We start from the raw sequence: 21,257 nt of genomic DNA, 5'->3' as shown, positions 1-21,257 counted from the left end.
TAAAAAGGAATACACCTTTTTCTCAGTGGTATGTGGTACCTTTACAAAAATTGACCACATATTAGGCCATAAAAACTTTAAATTTAAATGCAGAAAAGCAGAAATGTTAAATTCATCATATTCAGATCATAATGCAATAAAAAAAAGTGTATAATAAGACTTTGGAAACATAGATTAAAAATTAATTGGAGATTAAATAACAATCTTAAAGAATGAGTTAAAGAACAAGTCATAGAGACAATAATTTTATTAATGAGAATGATAAGGAAAATATATATCAAGACTTATGAGGTGCAGCAAAAGCAGTAATCAGAAGAATAATCATATCTCCAAATGCTTATAACTATAAAATAAAGAGTATACCAATGATCTCAGTGTACAATTTTAAAAACTAGAAAAAGAACATATTTTTAAAAACCAATTAAACACCAAATTGGAAATACTAAAAGTAAAAGGTGATATTAATAAAATTTAATGTAAGAAAAACATTGAATTAATAAATAAGATTAGAAGTTAGTTTTAATGAAAAAGCCAAAACAATAAAATAGATAAACTATTGGTTAATATTATTTTTAAAAGAGAGAGAGAGAGGAAAACTAAATTACTAGTATCAAAAATTATAATAGTGAATATATCACTAATGAAGTTGAAATCAAACCAATTATGAGGAGTTATTTTGCCCAATTGTAAGCCAGTAAATTTAATAATTTGAGTGATATGGAAGAATATTTACAAAAAAGTAAAATATCTAGAATCACTAAATAGGAAATAAAATATCTCTAAATAAACCTAATTCAAAAAAGAAATTAGAGTCCATAAATGAGCTTCTTAAGAAAAAATTGTCAGGACCAGATGGATTTACCAGTGTATTCTACCAAGCAAAGATGAACCAATTCCAATATTAAGTAATATTTTGGAATAATAGGCAAAGAAGGATTCCTATGAAACTCCTTTTGTGAAACAAATATTGTGTTGATACTCAAACCAAGAAGAACAAAAACACAGACAGAAAATTATACATTAATTTAATTAATGATTACAGAGGCAAAAATTCTAAATAAAATACTAGCCAGGAGACTACAACAATTTGTCACAAACATTATACAAAGTAACCAAATGAGATTTATAACAGAAATGCAGAGGTGGTTTAACATAAGGAAAAGTATTAAACAATTGATTATATTAATAATAAAAGTAACAAAAATCATATGATTCTATAAGAAAAAGCTTTTGATAGAGGACAGGAGGACAGCCCTCATTCCTATTAAAAGCACTTTAAAGCAAAACTGTGAATGGAAGTTTGCTTTAAAATAATAAGAAGTATATATCTAACACCATCAGCAAGCATTATTTGTAATGAGGATAAGTTAAAAGCCTCTCTAACAAAATCGGGAGTGAAACAAGAATTCCTGATATCATTCAACACTGTATCAGAAATGCAAGCAATAGCAAGATGGGAAAAAGAAATTCAAGGAATTGAAACAGACAATGGCATAATAAAATGATCTACTTTTTCAGACAACATGATGATATACTTGAGATATCCTAAAGATTCAACTGAAAGGTTAGTTGATATGACAATTTTGCCAAAGTAGCAGGACATAAAATAAAACCAGATAAATTATCAGCATTTTTATATTACCAACAAAAGCCTGTAAGAAGAAATAATAAGAGATATCCCATTCAAAATGACTATAGACTATACAAAATACCTGGGAGTATATCTGCCAAGGCAAACCCAGGACCTATATGAACATAATTATGAAATATTTTATACAAATAAAGTCAAATTTAAATAATTGGTGAAATATTGATGTTCATGGGTGGGCAGAACCAGTACAATAAAAATGAAAATTCTCCCTAAATGAACCTACTTATTCAATGCCATTCCAACTGAATTAGCAAAAGGGGGGAGAGGATAGGACAGTTAGCAATAGCAACTATGAAAAATTTTGAAGCAAGTTTCTCTGATAAAGACCTCATTTCTCAAACATATAGAGAGCTGAGTCAAATTTGTAAAAAAAAAAAAAAAGAGCGTTTCCCAATTGATAAAGGATCAAAAGGTATGATCAGTTTTCAGATAAAGTAATCAAAGCTATTTATAGACATATTAAAAATACTCTAACTCACTATTGATTGGAAAAATTCAAACTTAAACAATTTTGAGGTACTACCTCATACTATTAGATTAGCTAATGGGACAGAAAAAGTAAGTGATTAATATCTTGAAAGCAGGGGGAGAAATGAAACTTTAATGCACTCTTGGTGAGTTGTAAACTGGTGCAACCATTTTGCAGAGCAATTTGGAACTATGCCCAAAAGTCTGTAGGGAAGATGAGTCTCCTTAACATCAGGTCCAGCACTCTATCCACTGCACCACCTAGCTGCTCTCCACAGTGCACATTATCCTTGGCCTTCTATTCTATCCTCTCTTCTCAAATTCTCCTCCATAAAATAATCAATATTTATACAAAGTGACCCATGAGTCTTACTGCAAATTTAAGCTACTAAATCTTTTAAATCAGCATTTTATTTTATTTATCATAAATCAAAATTTTAAAACAAGTGAAAAGTTACTTCAGCACTCTCATTGTAACATCATACAAAGATTCACTAGTTGAGAGACTCAGTTCTACTCTTAACCATTTACCCTTAATATTCATTCCCATATTTGGTTACTTGGTTACTTTTAAGCTACTAAACCTTAATTGTTATTTCATTAAACTATTAAAGCTTAAAACTGCATTAAGACTTTTGAGTCATCCTGTGGAGCCCTTTGAAATTTTCTGACTACTTTACACACATTATCTCATTTGGGTCTTAAAATAACAATGAAGTAGATAATAGAATACTAAGATCTCCACTTTATATATGAAGAAATTGTAATTCAGAGTTTAAGTGATGTCTCCATGATTACATAGTAAATAATGGTATTTGAACCAAAATCTTCCTGCCTCCAAAACTATCACTCTATATACTATATTAGTGGTCTTAAAAGTAGGGACCCCTCACCCTGAGGAGTTCTGTGGCACAACCAAAGAGCTGTATAGACTATGATTTTGGTATAGCCTTGAAATGTAAAAAAATAATCATCAGTAAAAATTACTGTCTTTGAATTTTCAACACTTAACTCTAGATTTCTATCATCATGTTCATGACAAATGTGGAGTTTTTTATTTTGCTTTGTTTTTCTTGATAAGTATTATTACCAACTTTTTTTCTATTTTTCTCTCTGTTTTTTTTCAATTTCAGGTAGCCCATATCATACTAGAAATGAATCATGACAATCTTTCCTCTGGTCATGAGGTCTTCATCATCCTTCAAGTCACTCAGTGTCATCTTTGACTCTTACATTTCACTCATATAATATAGGCAAATAGTGGCCAAATCTTGTTTCTATCTCTCTAACATCTCTAACTTTAATCCCTCTCTCTGCACCAACACAGCTACCTCCCTAGTTCAGACCCGCAATATATCTTCCTTGAACTATTGCACCAGTCTCCGAATTCATCTCCCTGGCATCAAATCTCTCCCCACTTTGATCTATTCCCCTCATTCCTCACAAAGGGTTTTTTCTAAAGCACACAGCTGCCCATATCACTTCCTGCTTGTTAAAATACGGTGGCTCCATATGGAGTCTAGAGAAAATATAAACTCTTCATTTGACATTTAAATGCCTTTATGACCTAGTTGCAACCTACATTTCAAGTCTTAGTATACATTATACTGTTCCCTGTGCCTACAATTCTGCCAAGTTGACTTCCTTCCTATTCATCCCACTCATAAAAAAAATCACAAGTAAAACATTCAAATACAAATAAGAATATGATAGCATCCCTTACATAGAACTGTGTAAAGAAAGAGAAATGGATTTATATTTTCAAAAATTGCTGAAATTAAATAAAAAACAATTCATATTTCATGTTTTTCATATTGCATATAGTGAGTACTTACACAAAGAAATGTAACTCCTGCTGAAAACCTGTTATTTTAACTGACTGATATGACTTATTATTTGATTATGTTGTATATATTTAAAATTTTGATGTAAAAATATTCAGCCATTTGGATAGCTAGATTGCTAAAATTAAAGAATTTTTTTAAAGTCTCTACCTGAGTTTAAAAGGTATTCACCCATGGGAGAAACACTAAGCAATATCTATGTCAAAACAAGCAATATCTCTGGTTCAACTATTTGTCCATAATTTTACGAGTTTGAAATTATATGGTTTTGTGGGAAAATCCTCCCCAGGTGATCACTTTCCTGATGGCTATTTGGACATCCTTGTTCCTTAGGCTGTAAACCATGGGATTCAACAAAGGGGTGATAATGGTATAAGTCACTGTCACCAGTTGATCTTTACTTGATGTGATCCTAGAGGGCCTTAGGTAAACAAAGGATGCACATCCGTAGTGGACTACAACCACTGTGAGGTGGGAGGCACAGGTGGAAAAAGTCTTTCGTTTCCCCTCAGCTGATGGAATCTTTAAGATGGTACTAACAATGAAACCATAGGAGATGCAGATGAAGGTCAAAGGGAAAACAAGCACCAGGACACCACAGATGAATATGACAAATTCATTAATATAAGAATCACCGCAGGCAAGATGAATAACAGGTGAAATGTCACAGAAGTAGTGTTCAACCTTGTTTGAGTTGCAGAAGGGTAGAATGAAGACCAAGGTTGTACCCACCAATGAAATTAGGAAGCCACTCACCCCACAAGTGGCTGCGAACAGTCTGCAGACCCTCCAGTTCATGAGGATGGGGTAGCGCAAAGGGTGGCAGATGGCGGCATAGCGGTCATAACCCATCACACCAAGAAGCAGGCAGTTGGTGACACCAAAACCAAGGAAGAAGAACATCTGGACAGCACAGCTGGTAAAGGAGATGGTCCTGAGCACAGAGAACAAGTTAATAAGCATCTTGGGCAGGACAACGAATGTATAACAGGTTTCAGAGACAGAGAGGACCCCTAGGAAAAAGTACATGGGAATGTGGAGACTATGCTCCAGGCAGATGACAGTGACAATGGTGATATTTCCACTGAGGATGACTAGGTAGAGACAAAGGAAGATAGGAAAAAGCACAAGCTGCTTTTCTCGGAGATTGGAGAAGCCCAGCAACAGGAATTCAGTGATCCTGGTTAGGTTCTCTGCAGAAAGTTGTTCCCAGGGAATGATCTGCAGAGAGGAGTGAGGGAAGAAAAGGATGCTCAGTTCTGTAAACTAATGAAGCTTATGGTCTTTGTTCTAAATTTTCCTGATAATTATCTGCACACTGTTTTATTTTAATGACTACATAAGGAGAAGAAAGCAGAGGAGAAGGAAGACAGATGTGCTAAGAACAGGGACTCTAGCTGCAATATACGTGGACTTAGGGCATCATTAAGAGATGGCAACCAATAAGAGAGCAACTGGAATGGGATAGGGATATATAGATCATGCCCTATGATGAGCATTTCCAATAACTATAAATTTTTAGCTAGGAGAATAGAGTATCTATTGAGAGCATGAAAGCTCTTTTCAAGTATTTGAAGTGTTGATATATGAAAGACAAGTAAGATATATTCTTAGCTTCATAGCACAGAATTTAGAATAATCCATAGACACTGAAGACATAAAGGTATCAGCTTGTTATGAGGGAAGAGGCTCCTAATAGAATAGTAAACATAATAGAGATAAATGTAAAATCCTACACTTAGGTTCAAAAAATCAATGTCAGAAGTACAAGAAGGGAGAACCATTAATAAACAGCTGTTTACTGAAAAAAAAGTTATGAACATTTTAGAGGATGTAACATAACAATTTAAAAAAAAACAACTCAACCTTAAGTGTATTGAAGAGGATTCAGAATGAGAGAGGTTTTAGTCCTCAGAGCTTTATTCTGCCTGTTCAGATATCTTCTGGAATTTGGGGTTTAATTATTGGTGCCATATTTTGGAAAGGACATGAACAATATGAAGACTGGCCAAAGAACAACTAGAGTGATCTGGAGGGGGAACTGGAGACCATTCCATATAAGATCACCCAAGGAAACTGGGAAGATTAAGGGAAATATTGGTCAATGTCTTCAAACATTTGAGGTGATACATTTGGAAAGAATCTTAGAGCACATCAAGTCGAACCTCCCTCCAAATTTAGGAAGCCTTTCTGCATTCTACCAAAGGCAGCTGGTGGCACAGTAGAAAGAGTGCTAGACCTAGAATCAGGAAGATGAGAGTTCAAATATGGATACTTACAAGTTTTGTAACCTTTGTCAAGTCATTTAACTTTTTTTTACCTCAGTTTCTTCAGCTGTAAAATGGGAATAATACTAGCACCTACCTTGTGGAGTTGTTGTGAGGAAAAAATGAGATATTTGAGAAAAGTACTTAGTGCAGCACCTAGCATACAGTAGGTACTATATAAATGTTTATTCCCTTCCTTCTTACCTAAGTGTCATTTATGGCAGCATAGTCTTTCCCCTATCCACATCACTTATTCCAGCATCAGCATTCCATAGGTAACTTTGATCTAATTGTTTACTGTGTTTTTCATTTTACTGCTTCTACTTACCTGTGTACTCATTTTTATCACCTATATGCATGCATATAAATATACATAATGCTTTGAAAAGTTTAAAGAGCTGTATAATACTAATTATAGTATTACAGCATAAATTATAGTGTAAATAATACTAGTTATTATTACTATTACCTTTATTATTGCTATTATTATTAATTATTCTATTTGCTTATTATTACCTTTATTATTGCTATTATTATTATTAATTGCTCTATTTGCTCTAAAAGTTGGTGGTTTGGCGATATATAGAGATGGCTGACTCAGGAATGACTCCCATATCAGTAACAAATCATTTCCTGTCTGTTAAAGCACTTTACTTTTTGCTCACCATATCCATAGTGTTTTGATTTCTAGTTTCTAATACTTCAGGGCTGACATCACTTCCATCTAAAGGCTTATGTTCCACATTTATTTTGGCTTTGAATCCATCTATACCACCAAGTCAGGCATTCTTTATTGTATGCTGGAGCATAATACTGCAACTTTCTACAACAGTAGAAAGAGAGAAAGCTGGTCAAAAGATCAGAGCTTAAGCCCCAACTCATTTCATTGTTTAGGAGTTTGTGAGACCTTGGATAAGTTCTGAGGCTTTCTGAACCTCAGTTTGCTCATTTGTAAAATAAGGATAATGAAATTTATACTAAACATAACAGGTTCCTGTAATTTATTTCACAGAAACATAAAATATCAAAGTTGGAAGGGATTTATAGAACTTACCTAGTCTTTTTGCATCTGAAGAAGAAAATGTTATATAATGCCCCTTCTACATAATAATCCAGCATCTGTTTGACAACATCCACTGAGGTACACCCTCATGCAAGACAGCACATTCAAATTTTGAAGAACTCAAATAGTAGGAAGGTTTGTCTCACATCAAAACTAAATAAGCTTTCCTGCAATTTCATCCTCTGGTCTCAATGCACTCTTAGACAAAGCATAATAATATTAATCTATCTTCCATGTAAAAGTCCTTCAAATATTTGAAGAAAATTATCAGGTTTCAATATAATTCAAGTTAACTATTTACTTAATACCTACTATGCACAACAAGCAATTGTCCTGTGATGTGGTTTCCAAATCTCTCAACCTCTGAACATACTGTAGCCTGTTACTGAAGAAAACAATCTGGCAAATTTGTTTATGTTTAGGCATTAAGAAACAACTCTTATAAGGACTCAATATGTTACTTCTCGATCCATTATCTTTCTATACATGAGCTTTGTTTCATGTCTATTCCCACTTCCTGTGATGCCCCATCCTCCCTTCCACTTACAAACCTACAACCCCTTCCTTTTAGTTCAAATGTCACCTTCTCCTAAATTGAAGTGATTTCTCCCTCCTATGAATATATACACCCTCTTGAGATTTTTTGTTTGTCTTCATCCTTTATAAATAAAAGAAATTTTTAAAATAAATGTACTAAAATGAGGAATATATGTGTTCTAAGGTCAATTCAAATCTAAATCCTATGACACTTTGCTTTGCTGTCTGGCCCCCAAGCTAATGGCACTACAGTAGATGAGAGAGAAAACGTCAACGCTCCCTCTGCCAGGACTACTGCTTTGTAAATGCACCACCTGGTATTTTACACAAATGTCCTGTCCCTTCAAAAAAAGAGCAGACTTCCCAAGGACAGAAATGAGATCTTCTATATCTGCTATGTCTTCTAACCCTTCTAACTTTAGTAGCACTTCAAAGCTTTTTGACAGGACTTTCAAATCCATCCTCTTAGAGTATTGTTTCAGCAATCCAGTGAGGACTGTATTATAATTCTTTGCCAGGAATGGGTTGGACTAAGTGATTGCTCTTTCCGACTCTAAAACTATATGATTCCATGCTTCTATAATTCTGTGATCCCCATTTTACAGATAAAGTAACTGAGGTGTTCCAGAGAGAGTGAGTGACTCACTAATGCTTAGACTACTGGCAAATGCTAGAGTCAGTACAGAAATATGAGTTTCCAGAGTCTCTCCATTTGATCCTAGACCCTGGGAACAAAGGCACTTCTTCAGTGAATACAACATATCTAGGTTCTAAGACTGCGGTGGGTAAAGCCCATTTTGTGATAACTGAAAGCCCAAGTGACTGATTACTGACAAATGAGCTAATATTACAAGTATCACCAAGACCTTCCTTAGCCTGCTGGGACGCCTTACCTCATCATAGTTTTGGTTCTTCATCCCTGATATTGGTGCCATGGCAAAATCATATGCAGAGTAAGACAGGAAAATGAGGTCCAAGGAGAGCAAGTTTTTCTAGATGGGAATAGGGTCATGTTATAAACACAATCTTCACCCACTCTTTCCCTTTATATCTACCTTGGGGCCCTGTGACTTCTTCCCCATGGCTTCTAATACAATGGGGCAAGGGATAGGGGATGCCATTGCTGAACTAATACATTTCAGATCAGGGGCTAGGAGGAAGCATCTCCAAATCAACCTAGAATGGCATGAAGAAAGATTTCAGGAAGTGAGGAGGGAGAAGGTATGTGGGGGAGAGAAGTCCAGACCTGAGAGAGAGATACTTTTATATACAGAAATGAAAGCCAGGTAAGTACACAGGTAGTTTGGAAGAAAGGGTGTTTTGAGGGGGAATGATGAAAAAAGAGGTGAATAAAGCAACTTACCTGAAAGATGAAAGGAGAGACTAAGACAAAGGAAGGAAAAAAGACAGGATGTCCTCTGGGTGCAGAAGAGTTTGCAAGAGGGACACAGTGTGAAGGTTGACTTGGTCCCTAGCTCCCTGCACTTATCCAACTTCTTATTGAACACAATGGCTTCTCTGTGACCACTTCAACAGCAGCACTGCTGTTCTTAACCTTTCTCCTTCCCCTGACCTTGGTTCCATAATCTTCCTGCTTACCCCTCCCTCCTTCAACCCTCCAGCTTTCTTTAAGCACTTTATGCTTCTCTCCACCACTTGCTATTTAATCATTGTCTCCACTAATTTGCACAATGACTAAAAAAGCAGATTACAGCTCAGAGAAAGCTTGAGGCCAATCATGAAATGAACAGACCTACTCCCTATGGTTAAGAATCATGGTCCCACTCCCTTATGAAGGTCCTCTTCTTTCCCTCATAAGGAACTCCAAAACCCTGTCTTAGGTCCCATGTTAAGTATAACTACTCAGGCCCATTAGCATCAGTATCCTATTTCTCAGTTTCTGCTCCATCTATTCCAGGGATATCCTAACTGCCCTTCTCCATAAGAATCTGTACTTCCCATGTGCTCTAAAGGTGCCTCCATTCTCCCTAGATCCTATGATCTCAATGAAAGAGACCAAGATCATTTCAGATATACTCACATCCTACCAGCCTCACTTTACTTTCTTTTGTATAATCCCTTCAGCCTCCTCTCCATGGACGTTCCTCCAAACTCTTGTCCCAATGAGCATTATTAATGGAATTTTCTTTCATCTCTCTCACATCTGTGGTCCCAGAGCCTTTATCAGAAATTTTCTTCCCATGACACTAGAGGATCATTGCTACATTACATTTAACATGGGTCTTTTCACCCAAATTACTTAATAGAATCCAATGATGACAATTAGGTCTGAAAGAGTGAACTTAGAGATCTATGACCAAGATAAAGAAATTGGGACATTCACAAGGAAAATATTCTGATCTACCCTCCATGGTTTCCTGTGGACTCATTTAAGAACTAGCATCTAGTGAGGACCTTCAACAGAAACCAAAAAATCCTTCCCCTCAGATTCCCTGCCCCCAAGTTCATACTTTTTCTTATGAAGGCTAGACATAGATCTCCCTGAGTGGTCTCCCTTCTCCCATTTCTTGCCTCTGCATTCAAGAAGCAGCAAATTGTGATGAATCAGAGACAAATTGGACTAGTAAATACAGAAGGTACCCTACAATTACAGAAATGATAGACAAGGGTGGAAGAGAGAAATAAGTAAGAGTATGTCTAGATGTTAGCAACAAAGAGACTTCTTCAAAATGTCATTAAATGTCTTTGAGTCATGGAGCTAAAGACTTCTTTAACCTGTAAACCCTTCATGACTGAAACTGGGGGAGAACCTCAAATGGATCTTCTTACTAAGATCAGGAAGGTTCCTGTCAACCCCCTATTCCCATAGGAAACAAGCCAAAGGTTATGTCATAAGACCAGCAAGGATAAGTCTTAGGAAGAAAGACCTCAGTTCCATTTGAAAAAGGATGGTCAATACAGCTATTGCCTGAGTCAGAGAGTCACTAAAACTAAAGTCATTCCTCACTGGTTTTTTCTTGTCTGAACAGATCAAGACCTTGGACTATGTGTGCTCTCTATTCTATGAAGGTGTGAAAGTGTAACATTATATTCATTTTACCTCTGAGGCTAGTTCAGTAGTCTGCTGGAATACCAAAGTTCAGTTGAAAGAGCACTGGTCATTAAACCCAAAGAGCAGAGCTTGAGTCCTAGTTCATTTGCTCAGACAGTTATGTCTAGACAAGGCACTAAAAGATGTGAAACCTACATTTATTTATCTGTAAAGTTGGAGTACAAAAATAATACTTATGTTACCTACATCTTAGGGTGGTGGTGAGTGTTTCATAAAGCTAAGTTTCTCAAAAATATGAGTTCTTATTAACTAACTTCACAATGCCTTCCCTGTGGGTGTACAGGCAATAACTATTTAAGCTCCTACCAGGTGGCCACTTCATAAGACTTCCTCAAAGTGAATCGAACATAGTGAATTCAAAGTTTATTTTTATTGGTCATCATCTGCTGACCTTTGTACCTTACAATATGAATCTGATGAATGCTTACTACATATGTGCTAGTTGACAACCACACCAACCCTTGGCCCTCTCTACATGCTCCTGGGTCATTTCCTTCTTAGTTCATATCTTGGGTCCTAAAGCAATCATGCAATATACTCTGCTGTTGTATTTTTTCTCACAGTCAAAATTTATCAGTCCTCAAAAATAATCATTCATATCAAATTCACATGAATAAATACCCAAAATAACAATAGAGAACACCACCTGACAGACTGCTTCAATACCTTAGTATCTAAAACATAAACAGAACATAATAGATGTAAACATCAGAAGAGCATATGCAAAGAGAAAAAAACTACCATGATTAATATTAATATAGTAATATTATGTTAAGACATATGTAGCAGTAATGCTACATTAATCCCATATATGGTAATACATATATGACATTATATTTGCATATATACATACACATAAAAGATATACACCAAAAAATTTTGAAAAGTAACTACAACCCATCATATGAAAATCATAAAAAATATATAACATATTATAGGCTGAAAATGTAACACAATATATATGCATATATATATAATAATGTACTGTCTGATTGAATTAATAAATATTTCTAGTATGTCATCTCCCCAACTAGCTATGATGCAGCTAGAAATGTATATGTATCATATATGTATATATGTGCTGTGAATATCTATGCATGTGTATAATATGTATTCATTTGCATGCACATGCATATACATAGGTATACACACATGTGCATGTTGTATATACAGAGACTCAAAAAGTATCTGCTACAGAGATTATTGAAAACTGTTATTGTCTCTTTAAGAAAAGAGAGGTAAAAGGAATGCTGAGAAATAAGATTGATATTGATAATATGGAATTAGTTGAAAACACTGACATAATGGAAGTGCTTTTTTTAACAGTAGGAGAAAGTATATGCTTTATCTCTTAACTCTGATTAGCTATACAGAACCTATGGAGAAAACACATAAGAAGACAGGGAGAAAAGTCTCCCTTTTAAGAAGTACTTTCACTGTGGTGTTATAAAGAAACATAAAAAAGTGTATAATATTGAGTTAGTGAGGAGCTGAAAAATACAATATATTTTGGACTTCTTTGCTGTGTTTACTGAAGAGAAGCCAAAGAAAAGAGATTAGTTTATATTCTTAAGAAACTGAATTTATCATGATGTTGAGGAGAAATATAAAGAACATTCTTAAAAGACTTTAATCTGTGAGTGACATTGGTTGCGCTGTGAGAAACCAAGTTTTCAAAGGAGTAAAGAAGTTATCTACTTTTATATTAAGGGTTTGAGAAATCTGTAGTGGAGATCTTTGTCACAGTGAAAATATCACAAATATATTTATTCGTACTACCAGTTCTACTGTAAAGCCAATCATGGCAGCACACCTGAGGACTGCTGCTGGAAATAATTTTAAGGGTCTAACCACATGGTATAATGAACTCTCTGTTTATTCATCAATAAACTAAACATTGTTCAATAAAGCATAGCATTCATAACATCCTTAAGCAAAACATATCATCTAATAACATATGTATCTCATAACATTCAGTATTTCGTATGGTGCATAGCATATATCATTACATCCCCAAAGTCAGAGCATCCTAGGCTAGGGTTGTCCCTAGCATTATGCATCCTTAAGGGGTAGCAGAAAATACCACACCATCCACCCTAAGGTCACTGTAAGAAAAATTTCCTTAATCAAAACACGGTGTCCAAGTAAAGTTCTCTCTCATTTTGACTTGAGACTGACTTCCAAACCCCAAAGCTCTTCTTCCATGAACTGACCACTCCCAGCTCTTGCCTGGGTTCACATGCAGACAGTTCTCTGCTCTTGCTCCTTGTCTTAGGACTGTTTAACTCCAAAGTATTTCTGCTTCTGTCTGATAACAGAGTCCAGGGATGCTTGCCTATAGCTTCTGTTTCTAGGAAAACAAAACTTAACAGGGCTATAGCAGTATTTATACATATTACCAGCACCATCATCTCAATTCACTCATAAAGATCAACAAACAGGGCTTCTGTCTGAGAAATTAACATAGATCAATAGACAGGGCTTCTGTCTGAGAAATCAACACAGATAAACAGACAGGGCTCCCAACATCACAAACATTTTTTTCTGTTAGGCCTCCCCACAAGCAAGTTCTCCTAACTGGCTCACACTCAATTCTCTCTCAGCTTTGCTTTTCTCTCTACTCTCTCTTCTCTCTCCAAGCAATACAATATATAGGTACATATATATATATATATATATATATATATATATATATATACATATATATATATATGTATATATATATATATGTATATATATATATACATATATATATATGTACCTATATATACATATATATAGGTACATACATACATACTGTTTCCAATCAAAGGTTCTTGATTCAAACAGATTATTGATTCAACCAAAGGCAAGACTTAATCAAAGGCATTTGATTGACTATAACTCAATTCAGAAAACCAGCAAAAATTCTTGCCTAGTTTGCCTTTACATCTATATGTTGATTAATTATGTATTTATCTATTTTAATATTTAATTCTAAAGAAACAAAAGTAGGAAGAACAGGAAAGGAAATATATTAAGGTCATCAAAATTAACTTTTAATAAATTGGTATGGTAATTTATCTAATTAATGAATAAAAATAAAATTGCAACTTTGTTCATGAGAAAAAATTTAATCAGTCAATCAATGAGCCAGCAAGTACTTATTAGGAGTTTACCACATATAGGAACTATGTTATTTACTAAGGACACAAAGAGAGGCAAAAGATAATTTCTGTTCTCAAGAAGCTCACAAGGTAATGGACAAGACAACACACAACAGCTATGTACAAAGTATATGTCTTATATATGCATAGATCTAGACATATATGTCTAGGTATATGCATATGTAATTATGTATGTATGCATATGTGCCAAAATATATATGATAATTTGAAGAAAATCAACAAAGGAATGGCATTATTATTGAAGGGAACCAGAAGATCTTTCTTTAAAGGAGAGATTTTAGTTGAGACTTAAAGGAAGCCAAGGAATCCAGGAAGTAGAAAAATAAATGTTTTATCCATACATGGGATAAAATCAGTTAAAATATAAGAATTTGGGAGATGGGTTATCTTGTGCAAGGAATAACAAGAAAGTCATTGTCCCTGGACAACAGAGTGTGTGAAGGATGTAAAGTATAAGAAAAGTGGAAAGGTTGGATGGCAGATTATGGAGGCTTTCAAACACCATTTTTTTAATCTATGAGGCAATAAGGAGTTTACTGAATATGATGGTGACATGGTCAAAGGTTCACTTTAGGAAGATTAATTTGACAATTGAATGGAAGGATAGACCGGATTGAGAAGAGATCTGAAGCAGTGAGACCAAAAATTTGGCTAATGTAATAATCCAGACATGAGGGAATGAGAACCTGTACTCAGGTAATAGCAGCATCAGAGCAGAGAAATGGATATCTTCAAGAATTGATATGAAAGTGAAATCAGTAGGACTTGGCAACAGATGGGATACTGGGGTAGAATGAGAAGTAAAGAAGAACACTTAGGTTGTGAGACTGGGTGACTAGGAAAATGGTGGTACCTTCAATAGTGAAGGGGAAGTTAAGAATTAAGGTTAGGGAAAAGGAAGATAACGAGTTCATCATTGTTTATGCTGAGTTTATGATGTCTGCAAGAAATCTAACTTGAGATGGCCAATAGACAACTGAATATTAGGAAAGAGGTTAGGGATGATAAGCAGATTTGAGAATTATCACCACAGAGATGATACCATAGGAGCTAAGGAGATTACCAAGTGAAAGAGAACAGAGGGATAAGAGAACAGGGCCAAGATGGCACTGAGAGAAATCCACAGTTAACAGGCATGACCTGGTTGAAGATCCATGAATGAAAATTCAGAAGGAGAGGTCAGATGGGGAGGAAGAGACAGTCATGAAAATCTAGAGGGAAGATAGTATAAAGTGGAAGACCAACAGTGTCAAAGGCGGCATGTAAAGAGGTCAAGAAGGATGCAACCTGAGAAAAGGCCAGTAGATCTGGCAATTAAGAGATCACTGATTCCTCACTCTCTTTACACCCCCTCTCATATTCTAAAGTATTCCTAAGACCTGTTAATTTTACCTTTGTAACATCTCTCAAATATGCTTCTGTCCTCTGACACTGCCTTAACCTCAATACCGGACCTCATCATCTCATCCCTGGACTATTGAAAAAGACTAATGGTTGATCTCTTTGCCACACGTCTCTCCTGAAACACATCCATCTTCCATTGGACTATACAAGTGATTTTCCTAAAACACAAATCTAACAATGTGACTCCCTACTCCTTAAAATCCGATGGTCTTATCACCTCCAGGATCAAATACAAAACTTTCCCTTTGGAATTTAAAACTCTTCATAAACTATTTTCCCTCTCCCTTTCCAGTCTTCTTAGACCTTATATCTCTATGATCTGGTGACACTAGCCCCTTCCCTATTTCTCCAGCAAAATACTCTATCTCCCAGTGCTGAGCATTTTTACTGGCTGTCCCTTATGCATGAGATGCTCACTCTCCTCCACTCCAGCTATTGACCTCCCTGGACTCTTTCAAGTCCCAGCTAAAATCCCTACTTGTCCAGGAAATCTTTCCCAATCCCTCTTGATTCCACTGCTTTACTTCTGCGTATCACCTCCTATTTATAACTTATTTGTACATAGCTATTTACATGTCATCTGACCCATTACATTTTCAGATTCTCAAAGTCAGGAACCATCTTTTAATATTCTTTGTATCCCTGGTACTCAACTGAGTACCTGGCAAATAATAGGTGCTTAAAAATGTCTATTGACTGACTGACTTGGTAGAGACCAATTTCAGTTGATTGATGAGGTCAGAAGCCAGAATGTAGAGAGTTAAAGAGAATATGAAAAAATTAAATAGATGTATCAATTGTAGGCAATCTTTTCAATGAATTGGACCACAAATGGGCATTGAGATTATGAATGACAGCTATCAGGGATGGTTGGATCAAGTGACTGTTTTTGAGGATGAGAGAGATTTGGTCATATTTGCAGACAGTAAGGAAGGAGTAAGTTGGGAAGGAGGCATTAATGAAAATTGAGAAAGTGGGATAATACAGGCAGTAATCTAATAGAGAAGTAAGGCTAGAATCACCTATACAGGTAAGTGGTTTGCCTTGGCAAAGAAAAGGCCCCATCTTCATCTGAGGTGGAGTGAAAACAGTCATAATTGTAGAAGACATCTGGATGATGTCAGATAAGGAAGAAGGGAGGAAGGGGAGCTCACAGTGAATGGGAGAGTTGAGGAACATAGGAATGAGGAAGTGGATAGTGAGGGGGAGGACAAAGTTTGGATATTAATGAATAGAGAGTCAGAATCACTGCAATGGTAAGAATATTACTTGGTGGAAGTTAGGATTAGTTATTCATTTATGAATGTTCAGATGTTATTAAATCCCCAGGAGTCTCAGGGCATAGTCTTTTCAAAGCAGGGAAGGGAAGAGAGGGAAGAGAATAAGCCTTTATTAAGCACCTACTATGTGCAAGGCACTTAGCTCAATACTTTATAAATTTCATCTCTTTTGATCCTTACAAAAATCCTGTGAAAGGGGGGAGAGAATAATCATTTAGATCACATCCACTACATACTAGGTATTGTGCAAAGCACTTTATAAATATTATCTTCGCAATTACTCACAACAAACTAGACAGGAAGTACAAATCATATTCTGGGCAGGATGCTCAGCCAGACTAGACTAAGTGGAAGGGAAGGGTAGATGTGATCTTCAGAAAAGACTTTTAATAATGTAAATAATGGTGAATAATTTTTGAAAAGGAAGGTTAGGGAAAAGCTATGGTGATGTTGTGAAAAAAATAATCTGGAATTTATGTTATAGGCCATAGGGTACAGGAGGAACTCTTTTTAAATAGATGATATAATAATAGTATTTTTGTAAAATTAAGTTGATAATCATGTGAATGACTCTTTGAATGGGGGAGAGAATGCAAACCCAAGAATCAATCAAGGTACTTTTGTAATTGTCCCACAATATCATGATGAGAGTTAGATCATTAGAATGGTAAAGATAGTATTGAAAAGGAGGGATTCATTCAAAATACATAGTGAAAAATGAAACGAATAAACAAATCTTGGTGACTTATGGAAGTGAGGCAGCAAAACATATGTAGACAAGGATGCCTCCGAGACTAGATACTAGGAATTTGATGGTGTCACTGACAGAAACACAGTTGAACTTCATCTGATATTCTGTTTCATCTCAGGTTTAATTCATTATCCTTCCTGAGCCAAGTCTCCAATAAGTGCTTTCCCTTACTATTCCAGGCCACCTTTTTGGTGGCCTTGTCTTTTCCCACAGTCCCTGCCACGACCAGTTTCTCTGGATCCAATATGCCTAACTCTCTTCAAATTTTTTAATATTATCCAGAATTCCAGGTTCCCAAAAGAAATTCATTTCCACATACCCATAAGGACAAAAAAAAATCTTTCAGTTAACATTTGTCAATAGCAGCAAAGAGTATAGTTAAAAAATACATGTATAATTTGAGAGAATATTGAGCACTAAAGTTGAATTATCAAAGAGACCAAACAAATCATGTCATTTTGGGTGAAACTGCCTGCTCAATACTTTCCTGATGGCCACTTGTACATCTTTATTCCTGAGGCTATACACCATGGGATTCAAAAGCGGTGTGATGATGGTATATGTCACTGTGACCAGGCGGTCCTTGTTGGAGATATAGCTGGCTGTGGGTCTCAGGTAGATGAAGGAAGCACAGCCATAGTGAATGATCACCACAGTGAGATGAGAAGCACAGGTAGAGAAAGCCTTTTTCTTCCCCTCAGTTGAAGGGATTTTCAGGATGGTTCTCAAGATAGAGAGATAGGAAATGCAAATGAAGAAAAAGGGGGCCACAAGTACTAGGGCTCCAAGGATGAAGATGATAAATTCATGAGTGTCTGAGTCTGTGCAGGCAAGCCGAATGACAGGTGAAATGTCACAAAAGTAGTGGTTGACTTTGTTGGAATTACAAAAGGGGAGATTAAAGACCAAGTTAACCATAATTAGTGAGATCATGAAACCTAAAATGCCACAAGTGACTGATAGCTGCCCACACACCCGCCAGCTCATGAGAATTGGGTAACGCAGAGGGTGGCAGATGGCAGCATACCGGTCATAACCCATCACCCCAAGCAGCAGGCAGTTAGTGATGGCAAAGCCAAGGAAGAAAAACATCTGGACAGCACAATTAGTGAAGGAGATAGTCCTGAGCACAGAAAGAAGGTTGAGGAGCATCTTAGGCAGAATGACAATGGTATAGAAGGTCTCAGAGACAGAAAGAACACACAGGAAGTAGTACATTGGGGTGTGCAGTCTGTGTTCCAGGCGGATGGCAGTCACTGTGGTGATATTCCCACTCAGAATGAGCAGATAAAGACAGAGGAAGAGTGGGAAAAGCACCAGTTGCTTCTCCTGGAGGTAAGAGAATCCCAGCAACAGGAACTCATTAACCATGGTAAGGTTGGCTGGAGGAATCATTTTGCTGGAAATTTCCTGAGGGCGGCAGGGGGGAGAGAAGAAAAATATTCAGTTTTCTGGACCTTGGAAGCTGAGGGTATTCATTTTGAATGATTTAGGTAATTGGACCTACCTTGATTTGTTTGCAGAGGGAAACAATGAAAAGCTACAGAAGTAATACAGCTACAAATAAACCAGCCTTGCACATGTCTCTTATTGTCAACTGAATCAGAAGTTCTTGGGACATAATTTGATTGATCAGCTAGTTTCTGCATCATCATTCAAATCCAACATACAGTTAAGGTTATCAAGTTTTATGAACTAAATACCCACATGGACTATCTTCATTTTACTTATCCCTTTGCTGTCCTTGCTACTAGTAGGAATAAGGAGCCTCAGAGTTTTGGACATGGAGTTTTTCAGATCTCAGTATGATCCTCACTGTGACCTTTACTTGTACAGTAAGAGGAAGAGGAAGAAAGTCAGTATTGTGAGAAATAAAAGGATAGAAAGACTAACTGCCAGACTTTCTCATTTGGAGAACATTGACTCTAACTTAACCCAGTATGAGAAGAAATATTTATGGATTTGATAACTATGCCAGCTAGATCTTTCCTCCCATCTATCCCCGCTGAGATTCCTATGGAAAGGTCCTCTCCTCAGACAGAGTAAACATAGCCTGGGGTGACCTCACTTGTCTCAGCCTGGCAATTTCCTAAGAACTGAGCTGATCACATCTTCCACATAGCTGACACAGGGTCTTCCTAATAAAGACAGAACTGTTAGAAACTTCAGAGTCAACCAAGCTCTGCCATCTCACTTTACAGATGAGGAACTGAGACTGAGAGAGATGATATGACTTCACAAGGCAATACAGATAGGAAATGGAAGAGCTAGGGTTTAAGCTCATGCCCTCTGACTCTAAATCAGCACAATACTATGATCCATATAAAGCATATATATCGTCACACCATTTCCATGATCTTGAATGGTCTTCCACAGAGTATACCTACAAAGGTCTAAATACTCCAAATGTTGCTAAAAATTAAAATTAAAAAACACTACTTCATCTCCCCTGGGATCTCTTTTATTTACCCAACCAACCTAATTATTTTTCATCTTTAGTCATAAATACACACACATACATATGTGTGTATGTATGTGCATGTGTGTGTGTATCCTTTATTTAAGACATATATTTTCCATTGCTTACTGTATATATACTGTCTTTGGAATGGTAAATGGTCAAGGGCAAGAACTCATCTTCTGTTTCTCATTACCCATACTCCTTCGGCCAAGTCTCTTCAAAGAGTTAATACAGAGCAATTATTCATTAACTGACAGAATGAATGAATGAGAGGTGGAATAGTGGTTACCAAAAGTGTCATTATGAGGCTGTTGTTGTCTCCTTCCACTTCTACTGCCACCTATCTAGTTAAGGTCCTCGTTATCTTCAAGCACTATTAAATAGGTGCCTTGGTGTTCAAAGTAGCAAATACAGTTCTGGCCAAAGTGAAATTGTCCAAAAAGAACGATCTGTTTAAACTGACAGATAATTTCTCGTTCCATCTGCCTTCTGTTTATTAATGGGAAGTAATTTATAACAATTTCCTTTTTGTGTTTTGAGGGTACTACTCTCCTTCCAAACACCCAGGTTTGCAACCTTGAAACCATCTTCAACTGTCTACTTCTCAGTGTTAAATTCTGTCAAGTCTGCCTCCACAATATATATCATACCCATCATTTTATTTCTATCTATACAGTTCTGAACTATCCTAGTTCCAGTTCTCATCGTCTGTCTCCTGGACTATTTCCATAATCTCCAAATTAATCTTCCAGCCTCCAGTGTCACCTACCTTTAACCCATTCTACTCAGAGCTGTTGATGTGATATTCCTAAAGCATAGGTCTATGTCATTTTCCTTCTCCAGGAGAGAGACAATACTGGTTGGTGGTTAGTTTGTTAGCTTAATTTTACATAACACCAAGAGAGACAGCTTCTTGACTGAGTCTATCTCTCTGAGTGGCAACCAACTAATCTTCAAATTTGCTTGTGCTCTATCAGCAAGGTGCTTTTAGGAATCTTTATGCTTCTTCAGGAGCTGTCCTTCATATGCCTCTTAGTAGTGGCTCACATTCTGTTTCATCAGCTTAATTGAAGAATTCATTAAATTGGTCCATTTCTCTTCTGAAAATTTCATGCATGTTTGCACATTTAAAAAACTGCAAATAACTTCAAAGAATTCATGGTGAAAAATAGGTACCTGATGAGTTCTTTGGTTCTTAGTCGGAAGAATACACTAAAAAATTAATGTACTGAAAGCAATGGCTGCTTTTCAACTGTACTTAATCATTTAAATATGAGGCCCTCCGTAGTGA

The 21,257-nt window shown here is 36.2% G+C and overlaps 2 protein-coding genes and 1 long non-coding RNA gene across 3 annotated transcripts in view; all 3 read right to left on the bottom strand.

Annotated features, from left to right (window-relative positions):
- The window catches only part of LOC140528982 (uncharacterized), a 206,795-nt gene that overhangs the window by 150,248 nt on the left and 35,290 nt on the right, over positions 1 to 21,257 (bottom strand). The window lies entirely within an intron of this gene.
- On the bottom strand, positions 4,064 to 6,570 carry LOC140530454 (olfactory receptor 10R2-like). Its single transcript, XM_072649958.1, has 2 exons — positions 6,559 to 6,570; positions 4,064 to 5,184 (listed from the first exon to the last, which is right to left on the bottom strand). Exons 1-2 carry the CDS (start codon positions 6,568 to 6,570, stop codon positions 4,222 to 4,224), a joined length of 975 nt encoding a protein of 324 aa, XP_072506059.1. The 3' UTR covers positions 4,064 to 4,221.
- Positions 17,959 to 19,714, bottom strand: LOC140530453 (olfactory receptor 10R2-like). The gene has a single exon (XM_072649956.1). The coding sequence runs from the start codon at positions 18,898 to 18,900 to the stop codon at positions 17,959 to 17,961; it is 942 nt and encodes a 313-aa protein (XP_072506057.1). The 5' UTR covers positions 18,901 to 19,714.

Source organism: Notamacropus eugenii, chromosome 2 (assembly GCF_028372415.1).
Source record: "Notamacropus eugenii isolate mMacEug1 chromosome 2, mMacEug1.pri_v2, whole genome shotgun sequence".
Lineage (NCBI taxonomy): Eukaryota > Metazoa > Chordata > Mammalia > Diprotodontia > Macropodidae > Notamacropus > Notamacropus eugenii.
Note: the sequence above shows the minus strand (reverse complement) of the source record. Positions and strands in the feature narration are given on the sequence as shown.

What these genes read in the sequence shown, in the direction of transcription:
- LOC140530453 (XM_072649956.1), bottom strand. Translation starts at nt 18,900, where the DNA reads ATGATTCCTCCAGCCAACCTTACCATGGTTAATGAGTTCCTGTTGCTG.